The 17,291-nt window shown below is 39.9% G+C and overlaps 1 protein-coding gene across 2 annotated transcripts; it reads right to left on the bottom strand.

The window, feature by feature from the left end:
• Positions 1–951: 951 nt before the first annotated feature.
• On the bottom strand, positions 952–14,705 carry LOC136318464 (E3 ubiquitin-protein ligase TRIM22-like). 2 transcript variants are annotated; one of them, XM_066250800.1, is made up of 9 exons: positions 14,580–14,703; positions 11,608–11,694; positions 9,179–9,656; positions 8,507–8,602; positions 7,667–7,897; positions 4,212–4,234; positions 2,919–3,019; positions 2,594–2,620; positions 952–2,150 (listed from the first exon to the last, which is right to left on the bottom strand). In XM_066250800.1, exons 2-9 carry the CDS (start codon positions 11,631–11,633, stop codon positions 1,555–1,557), a joined length of 1,578 nt encoding a protein of 525 aa, XP_066106897.1. In that variant the 5' UTR covers positions 11,634–11,694; positions 14,580–14,703; the 3' UTR covers positions 952–1,554. The 2 variants fall into 2 exon arrangements, with proteins under 2 accessions (XP_066106897.1, XP_066106896.1); XM_066250799.1 differs by lacking the exon at positions 11,608–11,694 and having other exon boundaries at positions 14,580–14,705.
• Positions 14,706–17,291: the final 2,586 nt, after the last annotated feature.

Genomic DNA, 17,291 nt, shown 5'->3' with positions numbered 1-17,291 from the left:
GCTCCAGCCTCCTTCTGTCATTAGTATCTTCTAGGGTTTCCCTCTACCTCAAATCCTAGAGAATTTGGCTTTTATCTATTCCCGGGGAGTGATCAACAGAAAGCATACATGGGCTGAAGACACACAGACTCACTAATTTTACCTTCCTTACTTATGAGCCATGAGACATTGTAATGACCTCTTAAGTTAATAAATTCCATCAAATCCCTGAAATTCTTTCTTTAAAGATATTTTTGAAAATTATTTGGATAAAGACACTCTATGTATTTGCATATAATTACATATATACATAACTGTGTGTATGTGTGTGTTTGTGTCAGTATAAGTGTACATATACATACCTTTCCCAGGCCAAGCACTTTATTTTTTATTCCAACAGAATAAGTGATCACCCCTCTACACCTTGATGTGGGCTCTGTGCAATTGCCACAATAATTTATAATATCAATATATAATTTTCTAATAAAAATGTGTTCCTTTACTCTCCTGGATAAGTCGTAATTTGAAACTTATTTTAAAAGTAAGAAAAATAAAAGTGAATGTTTTGATATGTAAAGGGTTATACTCAGATGTTTCACCACATGGGAACGGCCTGAACCCCAAGAGGTTTTTCCCTAATAATAGCTGTCCCTGAATCTGGCTCTCTCTGCTGGACAGATTTGGGAAACTTGTACTTTTGCAGAAGTTTCTGACCCATCCCAGTAAAGAACCTTAAAACAGTCCCAGCCTGGGTGTAAAAAGTTCTATAACACAAGACTGGAACTGGACTGTTTTTGACAGAAGAGCCTGGGAACTTGACAAATGAGAATTCAGTGTAACCATTCCCTGCTCCTCTGAAGGGCACAAATCTGTTGCACAGGACACTGACACAGATTACACTTTTCAGGGATCATGACAGCAAGTGTTTATTATATTGTGCAAGATAATTAATAGGCTTTTTACACTGAGTGACAGTTTTACACAATAATCTTAACAGTTAGGTCCAGTTTAGAATTACAATGTGTTTTATGAAAAAAATCAAAATGTTTTTATTGTTACACACTTAGTAAGTGAAGAGATTGATTTGACCTCAAACACTCTGAGTATAAAGTTTCACTCTGAGTACATATATTACTTTTGTTTTTTATTCAACTCTCTGATGAACCTGCTGTTTGCTGGGCAACAAGCAGACATACATTCAAATACTCCATAGTTGGTGGTGCTGGGTGGGGATGACTACAGATTGGTGGCAGACAGACTTTGTCATGTCAATTCAGATCAGTGATAAAGGAAAATCTGGAGAAATAGTATAGTGAAGATGTTAAACAGATACTGCTTTGTCTTTAGGAGAAATTTGATATATTTCATTGAGAATACAGAAAAAAGTAAATGGGTAAATATGCTTCCTTCTAATTTAAGTCAGAAACACTGCAAATCCCAGGACTGAGTAAAAGTTCTACAGAAAGAAGACAGAAAGGAAGAGATGGTTTGAATGGAGCAGTGAGCTCAGCTGCAGGAGATGAGTCCCAGGACAAAGGATGCTATACAACACTGAGGTAGTAGAGGGAAGAAGATTCAGGAGCTTGGTCGGCACAGAGTCATGGGAGCTGAACAGTTACAAGGATTGAAATAAGGATAAGCAGTCTGAGAAAAATGACAACGAGAGAACTTGTAGATGAGTGACCCATGATTTGTGATATTAAAAAATGAGACAGTGCCTGCTTCATAGTCTAGGAAAACTCCAACACGATGTGGAGGGAATGCCATCCAAAGGGTCAAGATCTTGGGATCAGAGGTGGAAGAGTCCTCAAAGGCACTGTACTCAGATTCATTCTGTAACCCTATAACCCAGTAGCCATTTGTAGGTCTGTATCTGGAGTAAACATTTGAATAATTTGCATCTGGTTTAAAAACAAAACCAGAGCTCTTTGTTCTATTTAGCTTATTTGTTTTACTGTATACTCCCAAGATCCAGGCAATCTTCCCAGTTACATCAACTTCCCAGTAATATTTTCCAGATGAGAAGTTTCGGGAGCCCAAGATATCAAGAGCAGAAATATTACATGAATACGTGTTATTAAAGAAACAATTGTTTCCAACTGTCACTTGTCTCTGATCCGGAGAAATGAAGATATTTGAAAGGGTCTTGAGTGGAATCAGCTTCAAGTCCACTGTAGGAAAAATTACACAGTCAGTTGAATTACGTAGGGCATGTGTGTCTTGTGACTTTTTGAGGAGGAATCTTGGGCATTGACTGGGAGGAACACGAGTTAATGGATCAGTAATGAGTAGATCACTTAAGAAATGAGAAAAAGGAAAGTGGGACGAGGCAGAAGAGGTTAAATGGAGGAAACATGGTGATGAAAGGAAAATTAACTTGTTGTGGTGAACACACGATACAATATATAGATGACATGATATAGAATTATACACCTGAAGGTTATATAATTTAATTCACCAATGTTCCCCAATAAATTAATATAAGAAAACTCCTGTATATAACTAAGAATGTTTGAAAAGAACACATATAAGTAATAGCTAGGAACCTTATATTAACCTCAACTTCTGAAAAGAGGTCAGAACATGGTGATGTGAAGAACCTGTAACATCTTACCCCAGTGGCTTTGGACTTCTGTCAGCTCTGAAATGACAAAGGTTTCAATGATGTTGTTAGAAGCAAAGTTGGAAACACTGACACCTATCTTTTCTCTAGAGTGTGGTCAAGGGAGGGGCTTCCTATGAGGCTGTCAACTGGTGAATGAGTGTATACTTAGCCATTCTATCCTAGATATGTTCACACTTTAGCTCACGTTAGTTATCTATTCTTGTCAGGACACTCTTTTTATTCTCATGCAGAGATAACACTCACTCCCCCATTCTGTTCTGAAACTACAAGAATCCCACAATGACATTCACATTCTTCCCTCCACTCTCTGCACCTTTAAATATTTGCAGCATTCCACTCAGATCTGGAACTCGAAATGAACTCTTCACACTCTTGGAAACAATTTTGGGCTTCTTCAAGGTCCAGATCTCACTCCTAATAAAAGACAAAATATTGCTTACATTTTTTACTTCGTGTCTCTCCAAGATCACTGTCTCCCTCACCTTTCTCTCCATTGATGCCTCCTCACTCAATTCTCTTCACTGAAAAGTCTGAGGGAGGGTGAGGTGGGGGTCCTGTCATTGCCACCAGAAGAAATGCCTTCATGTCAACCTTTCCATTTACCCTCCGTGGGAAGGGCTTTTCGTTAAGCTCATGTTCTGATTATAAAATCGAGAAATGTACCCTAGTCTCTTTACCTTTTAAACATGATATACTATTAGAAGAAATATGGTACCTTTAAATGTTGTTTGATGCCCCTATAAAGGAAATTTGCTATAAGGGTTGCAAATTGCCATCTCAGAGGTTCCCCCAAGAAGAGGACATAGGCGTGGATTCCCACGCTAAGGGTCAGTGGAGGGGTTCTACAACCTGGTTACTGAGAGTTTTAGGTCATCAAGTATGGGGCTCCTGTATTGAAAGTCTGAAGGGTGTCCTGAACCTGCTATCTTAGTAGAGAGGCCAAGAATAACATACAAAGTCATGGAGAAGGGGGTATATTACCAACATTTGAGAAAAGGGAAGTTATGACAGATAAATTAATAGAGGTCAAAATTTCATGTGTTTAATGTTGCAAGTAGGTAGGCAACTTTAGACAAGATAAGAAAATATTTTCACATGATATAAACAGTGAATAAACAAAAAGAGATTAATTATTGGCACCAGGATTAAACTCACTATTCCCTAAGACCTGAGTCTTATTTATTTAGTTAGTTAGTTGTTACTGTAATCCAAAGAACATCTTAAAAAGACTTTGCAGATCTTTGTATGTGGAAAATTTGTATGTCATACAGATGGAGGACAAGACCCTCCGTGTGACAAGGCAGGCAGCTCTGCAGTATAGAAACAAGAGCTGAGCCTGACAGAGGTCTGACTAAAATCAGTGAAGCACTGCAGTTCTGAACCTGCAAATCCTTATTTCCAAAGCTTTTATTGACCCAAAGTTTTGACTTCCCACCAACCAAACCCTACCATAACATGGTCCCCCTCTCATCAGTAATTTGAAACAATGTAATACCTAAATCCCAGCTGTGTGATTTCTTAAAATTACGATTGACTCAAGATTAGTTTTATAGCTGCAATTCTGTCATCACACAAAAAAGGACCATGTCCAGTCTCACACACCTACCGTCTTATGTCGTTAATCACATCCTGGGGAAAAGAGAAAAAACATTAGTCAAATGTAGAAAATCAAAATACCTTTAGAACATTGAGATGGCTCATTAAAATTTAATTTCGGAGAAATAAAAATATGTCATAGTCCTCTGCAATATTTAACATACTCTTCTGCTAAAAATGATGTCATTTATCTTAAATTCAAATTTAATCACATATCCTTTACACTGTCTGGCAACTCTCAAATTAGTGAAAAGCCTCTCTTCCTTAAACAGTGTTATTCACCTTCCTGTGACACCTGTAGCACCCCTTGATAGAAAGTGAATAAATAGATGGGGACAGCTGTGGAAGAAAGACCAAGACTATCTATTCCAGAGTACTTATGGGAGCATGTTAGAAAGATGTTTCAAAAGTCTGAAGGTGAAACATATATAAGAGGAAGAGAGGAGACCTACTATTTCTTTAATATATCTTCATGAAAAGTCCCCCTTTATACATTAAGCTTTTATTTATTCTAGAGACAAACATAGATAAAATTGATTGTCAGACATCATTCTAGGCTCTAGTGAATCAAAGATAAATAATTAGTATTTACAATCCTCAAGATATTTACATATTTATATCTATCTATCTATCATCTATCTCTCTGTATCTATCATCTGTTTAATCTATCATCCATCTCCATATGGATACATATATTGCAGTGGGAGCAAACAAACTAGCATTTCAAGAAAATGTTTCTCCAATCACTCTCTATTCACTCTATATGTTCTACACACTATTCAAAAAAATCATATTAATTTTTAAGCATGAAATAAGTTGCAGGAATCAGAAGCAGAGAAAGTCTAAAATTAATTGACTCTCATCCATTTTCATTTTATTGTCCAGACCAATATCGACTTCATCACTGTCTTAAAAAGTATATCTTACCCATAATCCCTATATTGTATTAAGCCAGTCTAGTATATATTCTTAGCTTTTTTTTAGCCATATACTTATCCTAATCCTAACATTATTTGCTGCATTTTTTAGAGCAAAAATATACTCCCCTTTCGTCTAAACTCTTTTATAACAGCAAAGCCTTGGCCACCTGTGATTATATGTCTGTAAAATGTTCTTACTGTCTGTATTAAGATTTTTGTTTATTCTGAAAATAACTTAATTATAGCTAAAACTGTCTTAAATTTAAAAGATAAAGGAGAAACTTGGGGTGCAAGTATAACTTTTATCATAGCTACAATTTTAGGGGTAATTTTGTCATTAAGATTTGTTCTTTTTTATTCTCCTTTTTTTTTTCCTTTTTTCTTTCTTTCTTTTTTCAAGTGACAGGAGGGGAGATAGAGAGACAGACTCCCGCATGCATCCTGACCACGATCCACCTGGCAACCCCATCTGAGGCCAATGCTGAATCAGCACCTGAGCTGAAGTTCTGGTCAAAGGAGCCACTGGTTGCAATAGGGGAAGAGAGAGAGAGAGAAAGGATAGAGGGAGCGAGTGAGAAGCAGACGGTGGCTTCTAATTTAGCCCTGACAGGGGCCGCACCCTGGATATTTGTACGTAAGGCTGACGCTCTATCCACTGAGCAAACTGATCAAGGCCAGTTCTTTCTTCTTAGTACTCTATTTTTTATCTGTTCTTTCTTTTCATACTTTATAAGGCATCAATTTGAATATCCCGGTTAAATAATAATACCTGATATATTACCTAGCAGAGAAGAGGATTTCTCTTTATAGTCATAACAATAAATTTTTAAGCCATATAAATTATTACTTTATTGCTTCTTGGCCTTTTGGCTAAGATCAAGTATAAAATTATTACTCTAATTTGGGCCAGGTGCATATTTTAAAATAATTATTGCATCAATGATGAACTGATACAAATTGAATATGCTGATTTACTGAGATTTGAGATACTGATACATCCCTGATGATACTAATGTTTGTCGATCATAGCTAACTAGATTTACTGAGGGTAAATTTAGTTCCTGAAAGGTTAATTCAAGAGATATTTAACAAAGAAGGAAAGATAAGAAGTAATTAAATGGGGTTGGATAGAAATACAACTGTCTCATATAGATAACCCCTTGGCTGACTGCCGTCTCCTCACTTTATACAAATACCAGTAGGCTTTAAATAAAATTAACAAGATATACAAAAATTCTCATAGAAAATTTAATGGACAAAGGACAGCATTTCTGGTCCAGGTCATTGTAATGGGTGCTTTGCATCTAGAAAGCAACATCTCTGGTTCTCCCCATTAGATGGCAGTAGAATTCTCCAAAAGGTCCTTGGGAGAGAGGTGCTTAAAATGGTCTTCACAGTAAACAACTGGCTTCAAATAAATTGATTTCAAATAGATTTGAATAGAATTCTTTCACATTTTACAAACAATTTTGATAAAGAAAACAAAGTTGGAAGATTACCCAATTTTAAAATGTTCCACGAAGCCACAGTAATCAGAGCTTAGAGTATCAGTGAAAAAATACAAAGCTTCATGTGAGAGAGAATAATCCAGAAACATATCCTAACATCGAGAGTAAATTAATTTATGACATATTGCCAAAATTATGAGTGGAAGTAAAGAGAATCTTTTAAACAAATGTTGAACTGAGTTTGTACCTGGTTTAACAACTCCGTATATTTACTAAAACTTTTGAATTGTACACTTGCAATAGGTAGATTATTAATGTAATTTATATTTCAAGAAATATATATTTTTAAGGCAGAAATAAAGATCAGGCAGATGAAATTTGATTGCTCCAGACTTGGAACCAAAGTTAAGAAATTCCTGTTTAGACACTAACAGTGTATGGCAAGAATTCAAAAAATAAAATAAAAAGAGAAATTTCCTGAGTTTCCCAATATGTTTCATAACCTAAAATCACAGTCCTGCAGTTAATTGCATGAAAAAAGTGTTAAATATTCATAGTAGCTAAAATTCATTTGACAAGTCCTTATAAGTTTTTCTTCAGTCCTTCCCTGGCCATGGCACACACAAACAACATACACACAAAGATAGAGAAAGAAAGAGAAACACACAAACACACATAAACACAAGCACACACATATTGATAAGAGTTCAACCCTCACTAAGGTATTAGTCTATCATTACATTTGCCACCCCTCAATAAAAAAACAACCAAATCAAACATAACAGAGGATGTGAGTTGTTGATGGAACATAATAAAGAAATGCCTTACAGATGTTAGATCATAGACAATGGAAGCTTATACACAATCTTCTCTCAAACTTTTGCACAGCCTTTTCTTAAATAAAAATAATGGGAACATCTCTTGCCATTTACGCATTGAATTTCCCAATGAGCCCTGAAATAAATGACAAGGAGAAGCACTGAGTGCTCGAAGGAACCTTTTAATAAGGATGAAAGTGCAGGGACCTGGAAGGAGAGGGGACATAGTATCTGGGTTTTCCCAAATCTCATATGTAGGACAGATATCCCCAGTCTTACCTGCACCGTGTCTAGAGATGATTCGTACATATGGCGCTGGAGATCTGAGCCAAGCTTGCACATGTACTGCCTCTGCACGGCCAGCTGGTCTCTAGCCACTGCCAAGTTGTCCAGCACATTCACGTCATCCTCCTCCAGCTTCTGCAGCTCCCTCTGCTCCTCTCTGTCCAGGATGCCCCTCATTTCCTCAAACCCTTTCAGAATCCTCTCTCTCTCAGTCTGCACACAATTCTTTGCGGATGAGAAGAGAAAAATGCAGTCAGTTTGTCTGGCTGAGGGCCTAATATTTAAGGGCCTGGGAGCCAAGCCAATACCTGTAACTAAATTCCTCAGACTCTTAGTAGGAAAAAGAAATGAGCAATTCCTTGGAAAAACATTTCCTGCTATTTTCCTTTGAGCTGCTCCCAAAGCAATTTACTAGAGTCTACTTTATGAAGGCCCACCAAGGGACACAGGTGGTACATGGATGAGGGTTGGATAGCAGACATCTGTCCTGGAGAATCACACCACACTGCACAGGAAACAAGAAACCCTGGGACAATTTTAATGTGTTCTCTGGAAGTATCAGAGACTCAAACTTGATGAAGGAAATGAAACACTGGACTCATGAATCGCTTTACACTGCTTCCTTCTATACCTTTGTCTCGAAATAGTTGCTCTCAATTTGGAAATGTCTGTTCTGTAGCCAGCAATCCTCAATAAGTAGGAATTGAATGAGGAATAATCAAAAGTCCATGGACTTATTAATTCTGATGTAACAATGAAAAGGGGCTTCATGTGATTGGACCTGGGTGCTCCCCAGCTCCCTGTCTCAGAACTCCCTCAGGAGCGTCATCCTACCTTCCAGGTAGCTCTCTCTTCTTTGATGTCAGCGTCCAACTCCTCAGCTTCAAGCAGCTCCTGCATCAACCTGTTCTGACCTTCTATGAGCTTCTCCTGTGAGAAAGAATCCCCCAAGTCAAGACCTGAGCTTTCTCAGCACCTGGATACAGTAAAAATGGAGCAGATATCAAGCTCATCTCAGAAGAGACTAGTTTCAGAAATGAAACTGGCAGTCAGACTGAGGATGCAGGGAGAAACCTGAGGAGGTGAATGTGTTCTTTCCCCGGGTGATGGAAGTTACTGTCCTTAACCAAGAGTAGCTCTCATCGCTCCCTTCCTGGAGCAGGTACTGATCCTATAGGAAGTAAATTTCTTTTCTGTTTCCTCAAGTAAATATACTTTTAACACATCCAACCATGCTCTTAGGAATTCTGTCTATTTAGAGGAGCATTCATAACTCATCCTGGGAAGCACTCTTGCTCATACAACTTCTCTTTTCTAAGGTCATGTGGTCTCTGTGGATTCTTAAAGAAAATGAAAGAATGCAGAGAAATGTGCTTCAGGTCTCAGAAGCTGATCGAGGAGTGTGAAAAGGAGTGCAAGGTTCAGTTTTATAATGACAAAGAGAAAAAATAGGACCAAAAAGTGAAGGTTTCACTTCAGGTAATGTTTCCACACTCTGAGGCTTACCTGACATTCCTTGACCACCTCCTCCATGGGGGACATTTGGTGACCTTGATGCTCCTGGACACAAAGCTGGCAAATGGCTTTCCCATCCTCCTTACAGAATATATCGTAACTTTCGCCATGCTCTTCACAGTGATCTCCTCCCTGCCACTGGTCTGCCCTCTTGCTGTATTCCCTGATTTCTTCCACTCTGCTGGCTAGCTGCCCATTAGGCCGGAGGTTCCAAGGCTGGTACGGGTTCTTGCACACAGGACAGCAGTATCCTGCTCCTAGGTAGCTCACTGATGGCCTGTTTGTAGTGATACAGCCTTGGCAAAAGTTGTGGCCACAGTTCAGGCTCACAGGTTCTGTCAGGAGCTGCATGCAGATGGGGCAGGTCACCTCATCCATTATGTTCTCTTGTGATGGAAATTCCATTGTCATGTGCCCCTCCTTCTTCCTGTCCTGGCTCCAGAAGCTTTCCTTGCTCACTCCTTCAAGGCTGAGAATATTGAAGTGAGCAGAGTTTTAAAACCAGGAATAGAAAGGACACCGATTGTGCAGATATTTTTATGGACAAATGTTGGGCAGATAAAATATATTATGCTCACTTTGTTAAAGATGGCACTGCCCACATGGAAGTTGTCGCCCAGGTGATATTAATGTGTGTTGGGGGTGGGCTGTGGGCAGGCTGGGTAGTTGTAGCCTGGGGCTTGGTTTTAAGACTAAGCTTTTCCCCACAACCTTGACTGCTTGCATGATCTGGGTGTCGCACTCCATTGAGGAATCCAGTTCTGCCTCAGATAAGTGACTTTGTATTAGAGACTTCCCTATTTTGTATATTGGATTAAAGGTTTTGATTTCTACACTATAAAATGGGAGCAGAAAAGGAGCTTGCTCTCTTGGTTCCTGAGATTAGCATTAGAGAGTAGAGAAAGGTCACGTGGAGGAGGCCAGGAGAAGCAGCCAAGATGGCGGAGTGCTGAGTGAGAAGCCAGTTTGTGCAGAGTTTGTGCAGGGAGAAGGAAGGAGATGGGGAACAGAGGTGACTAAGTCTGGTGAGCTAGAAACCTTTGATTCTAGGAAACTCGAATAAGTCAGTAGCTTTGTTAGCACTGAATGTGAGTGGGTTTTGGAGCCCAGTGTGTGTTTTTACTTGCCCGCCGGGTGCAAGCTAGGATTAAAGATAATGGCCCATCAGTTTTTGGCTCCGTTGTTTCTTTACTGACTGTCTGAATCCAATGTGAACCTGCATGGGCCAGGTGGCTGTGATAGTGGCTGTAAGGCCAGGAGCCGCCATCGTGGCCATTCACATGCAGGTTCCCATTGGATTCGGGCAGAAGATAAAGAGATGGCAGAGTCGGAGGATGGTGGGCCATCCTATTTATTGGTGTCTCACCAAGACAGGCAAACCACAAAAGAAGACAAGGGAAAAGCAGAAAACCAGCTTTTCCCATGAAGGGCAAGGGATCAGGGAAGCCCCTGCAATTGTAATAGCAGGAACTGAGTGAGCCAGCTCCTGGTCCGTCCCACTTTATAGTGTAGAAAACCAAAATCCCTTAATCCAATATACAAACAAGGAAGTCCCCGATACAAAGTCACTTATCCAAGGCATAATTGGATTCCTCATGAGAGTGCACCACCCAGATCATACAATCAGTCAAGGGTGAGGGGAAAAGCTTAGTCCCAAAACCAAACCGCAGGCTACAACGACCTGGCCTGCCTATAGCCTGTCCCCCACACCCAATATAAGTCACAAGCGAGCAGACAAACATATCATATTTACAAACTTATTTGACCAACAGTGGCCATGGCCATTGGCTTTACAACAAACATTAATATTCAATAAATAAAGGAAAGGCGAGTGAAAAGAAGAATAGGTCAGTGAAGGAATGAAAAGGGCTCCTCTGAGTGATTCTGGCACTTTATTTTTAGTTCATGTCGCATAATGATTCGTATCTCATCAAGGCAATGGCTGCTATTTTCTTCTGCTGCATAGGAGGACAAGTGAAGACCCTTTCTGCCAAGAGGTCTGTGCCTCTCATCATTAGTCCTGCCTGTTCTTTCCCACCCCAAACACAGCCCACTGTAGCCCCCTGGGCTTTTACACGTGCTCTTCCCTCTTCCATGACTGACTTTATCTTAAAAGTTTCATTGAGTTGTATTTAAATCACATGCATTCATTTTTAGAATACAATAATTTCTAGTATGTTTATGAAACAGGAACTATCACCACATTCTAATTTTAGAATTAGATTTACTTATTTCTTGGAAACAAAACTAATGACATTAGCAGGCAGTCCCATTCTGACCCTGAGCCTTAGTCTATGATTAACTCCCTTAGGTTTTTATAAATTACCTTTACCGATCAATTCATAACAATGGAATCAAAATACATGGTTTCTTTTGTCTGAATTCTTTTACTTCTCATGCTGTTATTTAGTTCATCTCACCTGTCTTTCTCTCCCATGAAAAACATTTATTCTTGATTTCAGTTTTTCATCTTATTCTCATTAACTAACACGGCTTTTATGGTAGCCCTAAAAAAACGAACACAAATGCTTATTTTGCTTTTATTCATTTATGTCTTATCAGGTCACACGTATAGTAATGTCCATACAAACTGGAAAGACTGTTGGCGGTCAGCCAGAGAAGGTGTCACAGAGCGGTAACACAGTGAGAATCACTCTCCCACCTGGACTCATTATGGCCTTATGGACACAGTCTAGGCTCAGGAACCTGAAAGTTAGAAATTAAACTTCAGTAATAGTAGTTTTACAGTTGTAAGAAATAGGCGATATGTAAGGGTTAAGAACTACTTAATCTGCTTGCTATTCTCTCTTCCTGGCCTTTACTTTGAAATGTAGCAAAAAGTTTAACTTTCCAGAAATGTCAGGGAAAGTTTACAATGGAGAAGGACCTGACAATTAGGGGAGTTGAAATCACAAAAGTTGTTTATAAAAACCTAGTCACGGGGTTTACTGTGGAAAGTCAAGGCTTACAAATTAATTAGAAACTTAACTCACCAATCTTTAATCTTTACTTTGTATCCTAAGAAAACAGAGAGTCTTTTCACAGACAGTTCAGAGGTGCCAGGACCTACCTGTTCCTGGACGATACCTGCCCTGCTGCCTTGAAGATTGACTGAGGAAACCAGACAGGACCTTGCTGATTGGACCTGTATTAACATCAGAAGAACTGGCAGAGATTTTCCTGCAGCTGAATTGCCACTTTCTGCATTTTGTTATGTGAGTAATTGCATGGACTTTTTTTCTTTTTTTTTCTTTAGCCTTTTACACCATTATTAACAGCCCCTAGACCAGGGGTCTCAAACTCAACTCAGCATGTGGGCCGCAGAGCAAGATCACAGCTGTTCGGTGAGCTGCACTAGGTCTACAAAAGGCAACTGTTATGCAACACTTTTCTCACTGCAGTTGAAAACAAAAAAAAAATCAGTACAACAAGCACAATTGTACATGCAGTTTACTCAGTGTCACAAAACGACCAGAAACTGTAGTTTGCATCACAACTGCTGTTAACTAAGCTAATATCTAGCTAGGATGCTAGAGAAATGAAAAATACTTAATTTTATCCAAAATATTTTGAACTTCGTGGATTAGTCTGTGGGCCGCACAAAATTATTCGGCAGGCCGCATGCAACCCGCGGGCCATGAGTTTGAGACCCCTGCCCTAGATGATATAAAAACCACCAACACCAAAAAGTGTTAAGGCAGTGCTTTTAGACAGGAGTCATCTGCCTTCTCAAATTGCTGCAATTTGAAATTGACAACAACCTTACACCTACTCGATGTTTGTCTCTCTTTATTGGCATTAAGTGTGGGGTAACCCTGAATCCAGCTTTGTTTTCTGGTTACACAATAAAGCAAGAAAGAAAGAAACCAAGAAAGAAAGAAAAAAAAAGAAAGAAAGAGAAAGAAAGAAATCTCAATAGTTATGCAGATATCCATGTCTCTTTTTTTTTAATTAAAAAAGAAACAGTATTTTTTTAATTTAATTTATTGTGTTTACATAGATTCTAGTGTCACCCTGAATGCATCCCCCCTCCCGGTATTTCCCTCCACAACTCCCTTGTCTTGATGGTTGCCAAAGTGTGATGGTAAAAGAAAGATATTCAGTATAAGAAAGAGAATTAGTTTCTCCTTTGCTCTGTGCTCTGGAGGCAAATCTTAGAAAGGTTACACAGAAAAAAATTTAGACCTACAAACACTGTCTTCCATTGCCATGGTCATCATACATGAAGAAGACCTGATAAGGAATAAGCTGAAGGAGAATGGGAAGTGTATTTCAGATCATGGTCCAGACACTGAATATAGTCCAGAAGTTATTTGCAGTTAAAACCTGGCTACAGAAAATGTGATCCAGTATTAGCTCTGAGGAACATCTGGATCAGAAGTAGTCATTTTGTCATGGGTAGGTATCACGTAATATCTCCCCTATTTTAAGTCTGAAGCTGTTTTCCAAACATGGGTTATGGCTTCTATTTATTCTGATCCCACTCAAGATCCAACCATCCTGAGACCCTTCAAGACCTATAGAGGAGGGTGGAGTGGAGCATGCATTCTGCCTTGGCGCTGAAAAAATTATTTTCATGTCAAGGAACTAAAATCAAAGCTGCTGCTGCCACAGGACACAGAATAGCAACTTGAGCCCTCACACATACAGGGATCCCAACCTGAGCCGTGAGTGACTCCAGTGCTCCACAGTGGGCAGAAAGATGGGTGTGGGAACATGAGTGGTGTCTGTGCTGGAGGGATATCACAGATGCCTAGGCCTCTAGACCATGCTTGAGAACCAATGGGTTTGTGCCCTACATCATGTCCCCTAACCCTGGCATACTGCACCAGAAAGCTGAGCCTACAAATTGTCTGTCCTTAAAATCCAACATGGCTTATGCCCATGAGAACACTAGGGGTATGGAGAAACAGGAGATTCCTCTCTTAAAAGCAGAAAAGCGGAACCTTGAGAAATATCTGGATTATGTATGAAGGAGATTCATCTCCTGCGGGACTCCCATCTTAGGCTGGTACTTGGGAGGTGGGGGTGATGTTGGTGATACACCCCTTACATTGTCATTACAGGGCTGCTTCTCTCTCAAACCTGTCAGAGCCTCTAGGTTCTAGGGGACCTCCCTGTCCCCTGCTGCAGCTGCTCAGCCGGAGCTGACTAGGAATGCCTGGGCCCCCTACACCTTTCAGGTTCATCATCCCTGCCACACAATCGAAACTACTAGAGCCCCTTCTGTGTCCACGGCCCCCTCTGAGCCCAGGCAGTTCTCACACATTGAGTACTTGGCTCTGGTGGCTGGGGTGGGAGGAGGTGCATTTCCATAGCCCAGGGTCTGAAAGAACTGGCTTGGCTGGCTACAATCCCCCAGGTAGAGCACAGACAGCAGAGGGAAACTCACCTCCAATCTTCTGGGCACAAAGGCCTATTCATTTGTTCTGGAAATCCAGCAGGAGGGGCAGATGTGGTCAGAACACACTCTCAAACCAGAGGCCTGATGTTAACAAAGAGGATCCCGAAGAGCAGAGTGAAAATGAAAGTTAAGTTCTTAGGGGAGGGGCAGGGAAGTAACAAATCTAAGGACCAATGGGAGGCCTTCGTGTACAGCCCCTGAAAAATACCAAGGCTTTGTGCCTGTGTCAGATGGGCCAGTGATTACATTCTTAGTCATATCTCAGTTCTGCTCCCAGAACATGTTCTCGTGGTTCTCAAAGTTATTCACCCTTTGGAGAACTAAGCTTATGTAATCAGTGTAATTTCACACAAGTTAATCTCATCTTGTTTTCTCACAAATGCAATGTCATGAAGAGGAAACAGAATCTCTTCTTTACCACAGTGAGGACCCACTTTGAGGGCTCACCTGAGGCAGTGATACCGGCAGCTGTCTTTGTCCTGTATCTGTCAGCTAAGATCAGTGAATCTGGCCAATTTGTGTCCTTTTAGGTAATTGAGGGGAAATGGTTTCCCAAGTTTGAAATTGCCTCAGGTGGTCAGTCAGAGGGGCCATCACAGAATGAGTAGCACTTAGATTCTCTTTCAGAACCGGGATTCCATATAAACAATATGACACTTTTTTTTGAATGGACTATAAAGATTAAACTACAACAAGTGTCATTTGTTGAGCAATCACCTCTAACACTATTTATCATATAATCTTTGTAGACCTCACATAAGAAATGAAACAGAAACGATTTTGTGATGAATAATTTCATGAGTCAACATAACAAGCCACAGTATATCCAGATTAAACATTATTTCTGGGTTTGTCTGCCAGGGTGTTGTTTCCAGATGAGATTAACATTTGAATCTATGGGTCAGTAAAATAAAATGGGGACCAGAGCAGAAAATAAAGGCAGAGGAAGAAAGAAAGAATGTGGTCCTTTTGTTTCCTGTCTGCCTCTTTGACCTGGGGTACAGGTTTTCTCCTGCCCTTGGACTAGGACCTACACCACTGACTGCCCTGGGTCTCAAGCTTTTGAACTTGGACTAAATTATACCACCAGCTTTCCTGGGTCTCCATCTTGTAGATGGCAAAGCAGGAAAGTATTCAAAAACCATCACAACATGAACAACTTCTCAATAATTGATCTTCTTCATTTATATGAAGTATATACATATTAGTCCTGTTTTTCTAGAAGACTCTGAATCAAATTTAACATCATGTGTTAATTGGCAGGAGTGAACTCATATCATGATAATGATAATGATTCTGGTGAACCGTGCGCTTTCAAAACATGTGTGCTGAGAAATGACTTGGGCACTTAAGGGTATAAGAAAAAATTGTAGAGGAAAAATACACAGTCATCCTTAATTCAGTAAGAGCCAGTCAGATAAGGACAAGCGAGAGGTAATGAAGAAGAGGAAGAAGAAGGAGGAGGAGGAGGAGGAGTAAGAGGAAGAGGAAGAGGAGAAAGAGAAGAAGGAGGAGGAGGAGGAGGATGAGGGGAGGAAGAAGGAGAAGAAGAAGAAGAAGAAGGAGAAAAGGAGGAAAGGAACAAAATGAAAAAAGTGAGGCTTGCACTCTAGGGAACACCAATGTCTTTAACAGAAGAGTAGTGTTTAAATTAATAGATAATGAGGCAACGCTACTTTCTCTTCTTTTCTTTGTCTTCAGATCTTGTTATCATGACACTTCTGGTATCTTTTCAGATACCAATCAAGCATCTCATTTTGTTTAATGCAATGTTGTGAAGATGCCCCTTTATTGTGGAAATCCTTTCCATGGGTTCCTCCTGCCCCTGATCTCTCAGATGAGCTCTGTTTCTGGATGGCAGAAAGGGTCCAATGAGAAGACGAGCAAGGTTAGTGAATTTTTCAGGAAATGCAGTAGAACTCTGAGTTTAAACTTGGAAATCTTGTATGACTACTAAATACAAAAAATAAAAGCTACAAATCCAGGCAGCTCTTATACATTAAGGCTCATAAAGCCAGAGAGGACAGTGTATTAGAAATAGCCACGCCAAAATTTATATCATCACACAAGTATAAATATAAGGTTATGAAGCTTCTGTGGCTTTCATTGTTTTATTTCAAAAAGTATCACTTTTACCCTGGAGCAGGGCCAAGCATAGCTGTCTCTTCTCTATTGGTCTCTGAGCAGATCTGGTTCATAAGTCTGGTCTGTAGACCATAGAGATTCCATAAGCCCTTTCTCTGGGGCTTCTTTTGCTGGGATATTTCAGGGAGTCATCTTTGAAACACAGGTTACCCTTGAAGGTGAGACCTCACTTACTACACCCTGTGTTAGAAAATGAAAACAAATAAGTAAAAGGAAAAAGGGAAACTGCAGGGAAAGCCTAGTCTTTACTGTCATAAGGAATCTCCAGCCCAGCCACCCACCTCCCACCCACAACTGTAAGTGTTGTGAAATCAGGTAGGGGCATTTTCTATTTTCTAGCTTATTGCCTCATACCTATTAGAAGGTGCTGAATATAAGGAATGATAAATAGATACACAGGTATATCACTGTACATATAATTTTAACTGAATGGAGCATCTGAGGGGTAAACCATGCTTCTATTTACTGTTGCTGCTCTGAACACGAGTACTGTGCCACATAATGAGATTCAGCTGGTCTTCTCACATAACTAACATGTCTACTATTCTCTTTTGA

The sequence above is a fragment of the Saccopteryx bilineata genome, chromosome 1, assembly GCF_036850765.1.
Source record: "Saccopteryx bilineata isolate mSacBil1 chromosome 1, mSacBil1_pri_phased_curated, whole genome shotgun sequence".
NCBI lineage: Eukaryota > Metazoa > Chordata > Mammalia > Chiroptera > Emballonuridae > Saccopteryx > Saccopteryx bilineata.
This window is presented reverse-complemented; position numbering and strand designations above follow the sequence as displayed.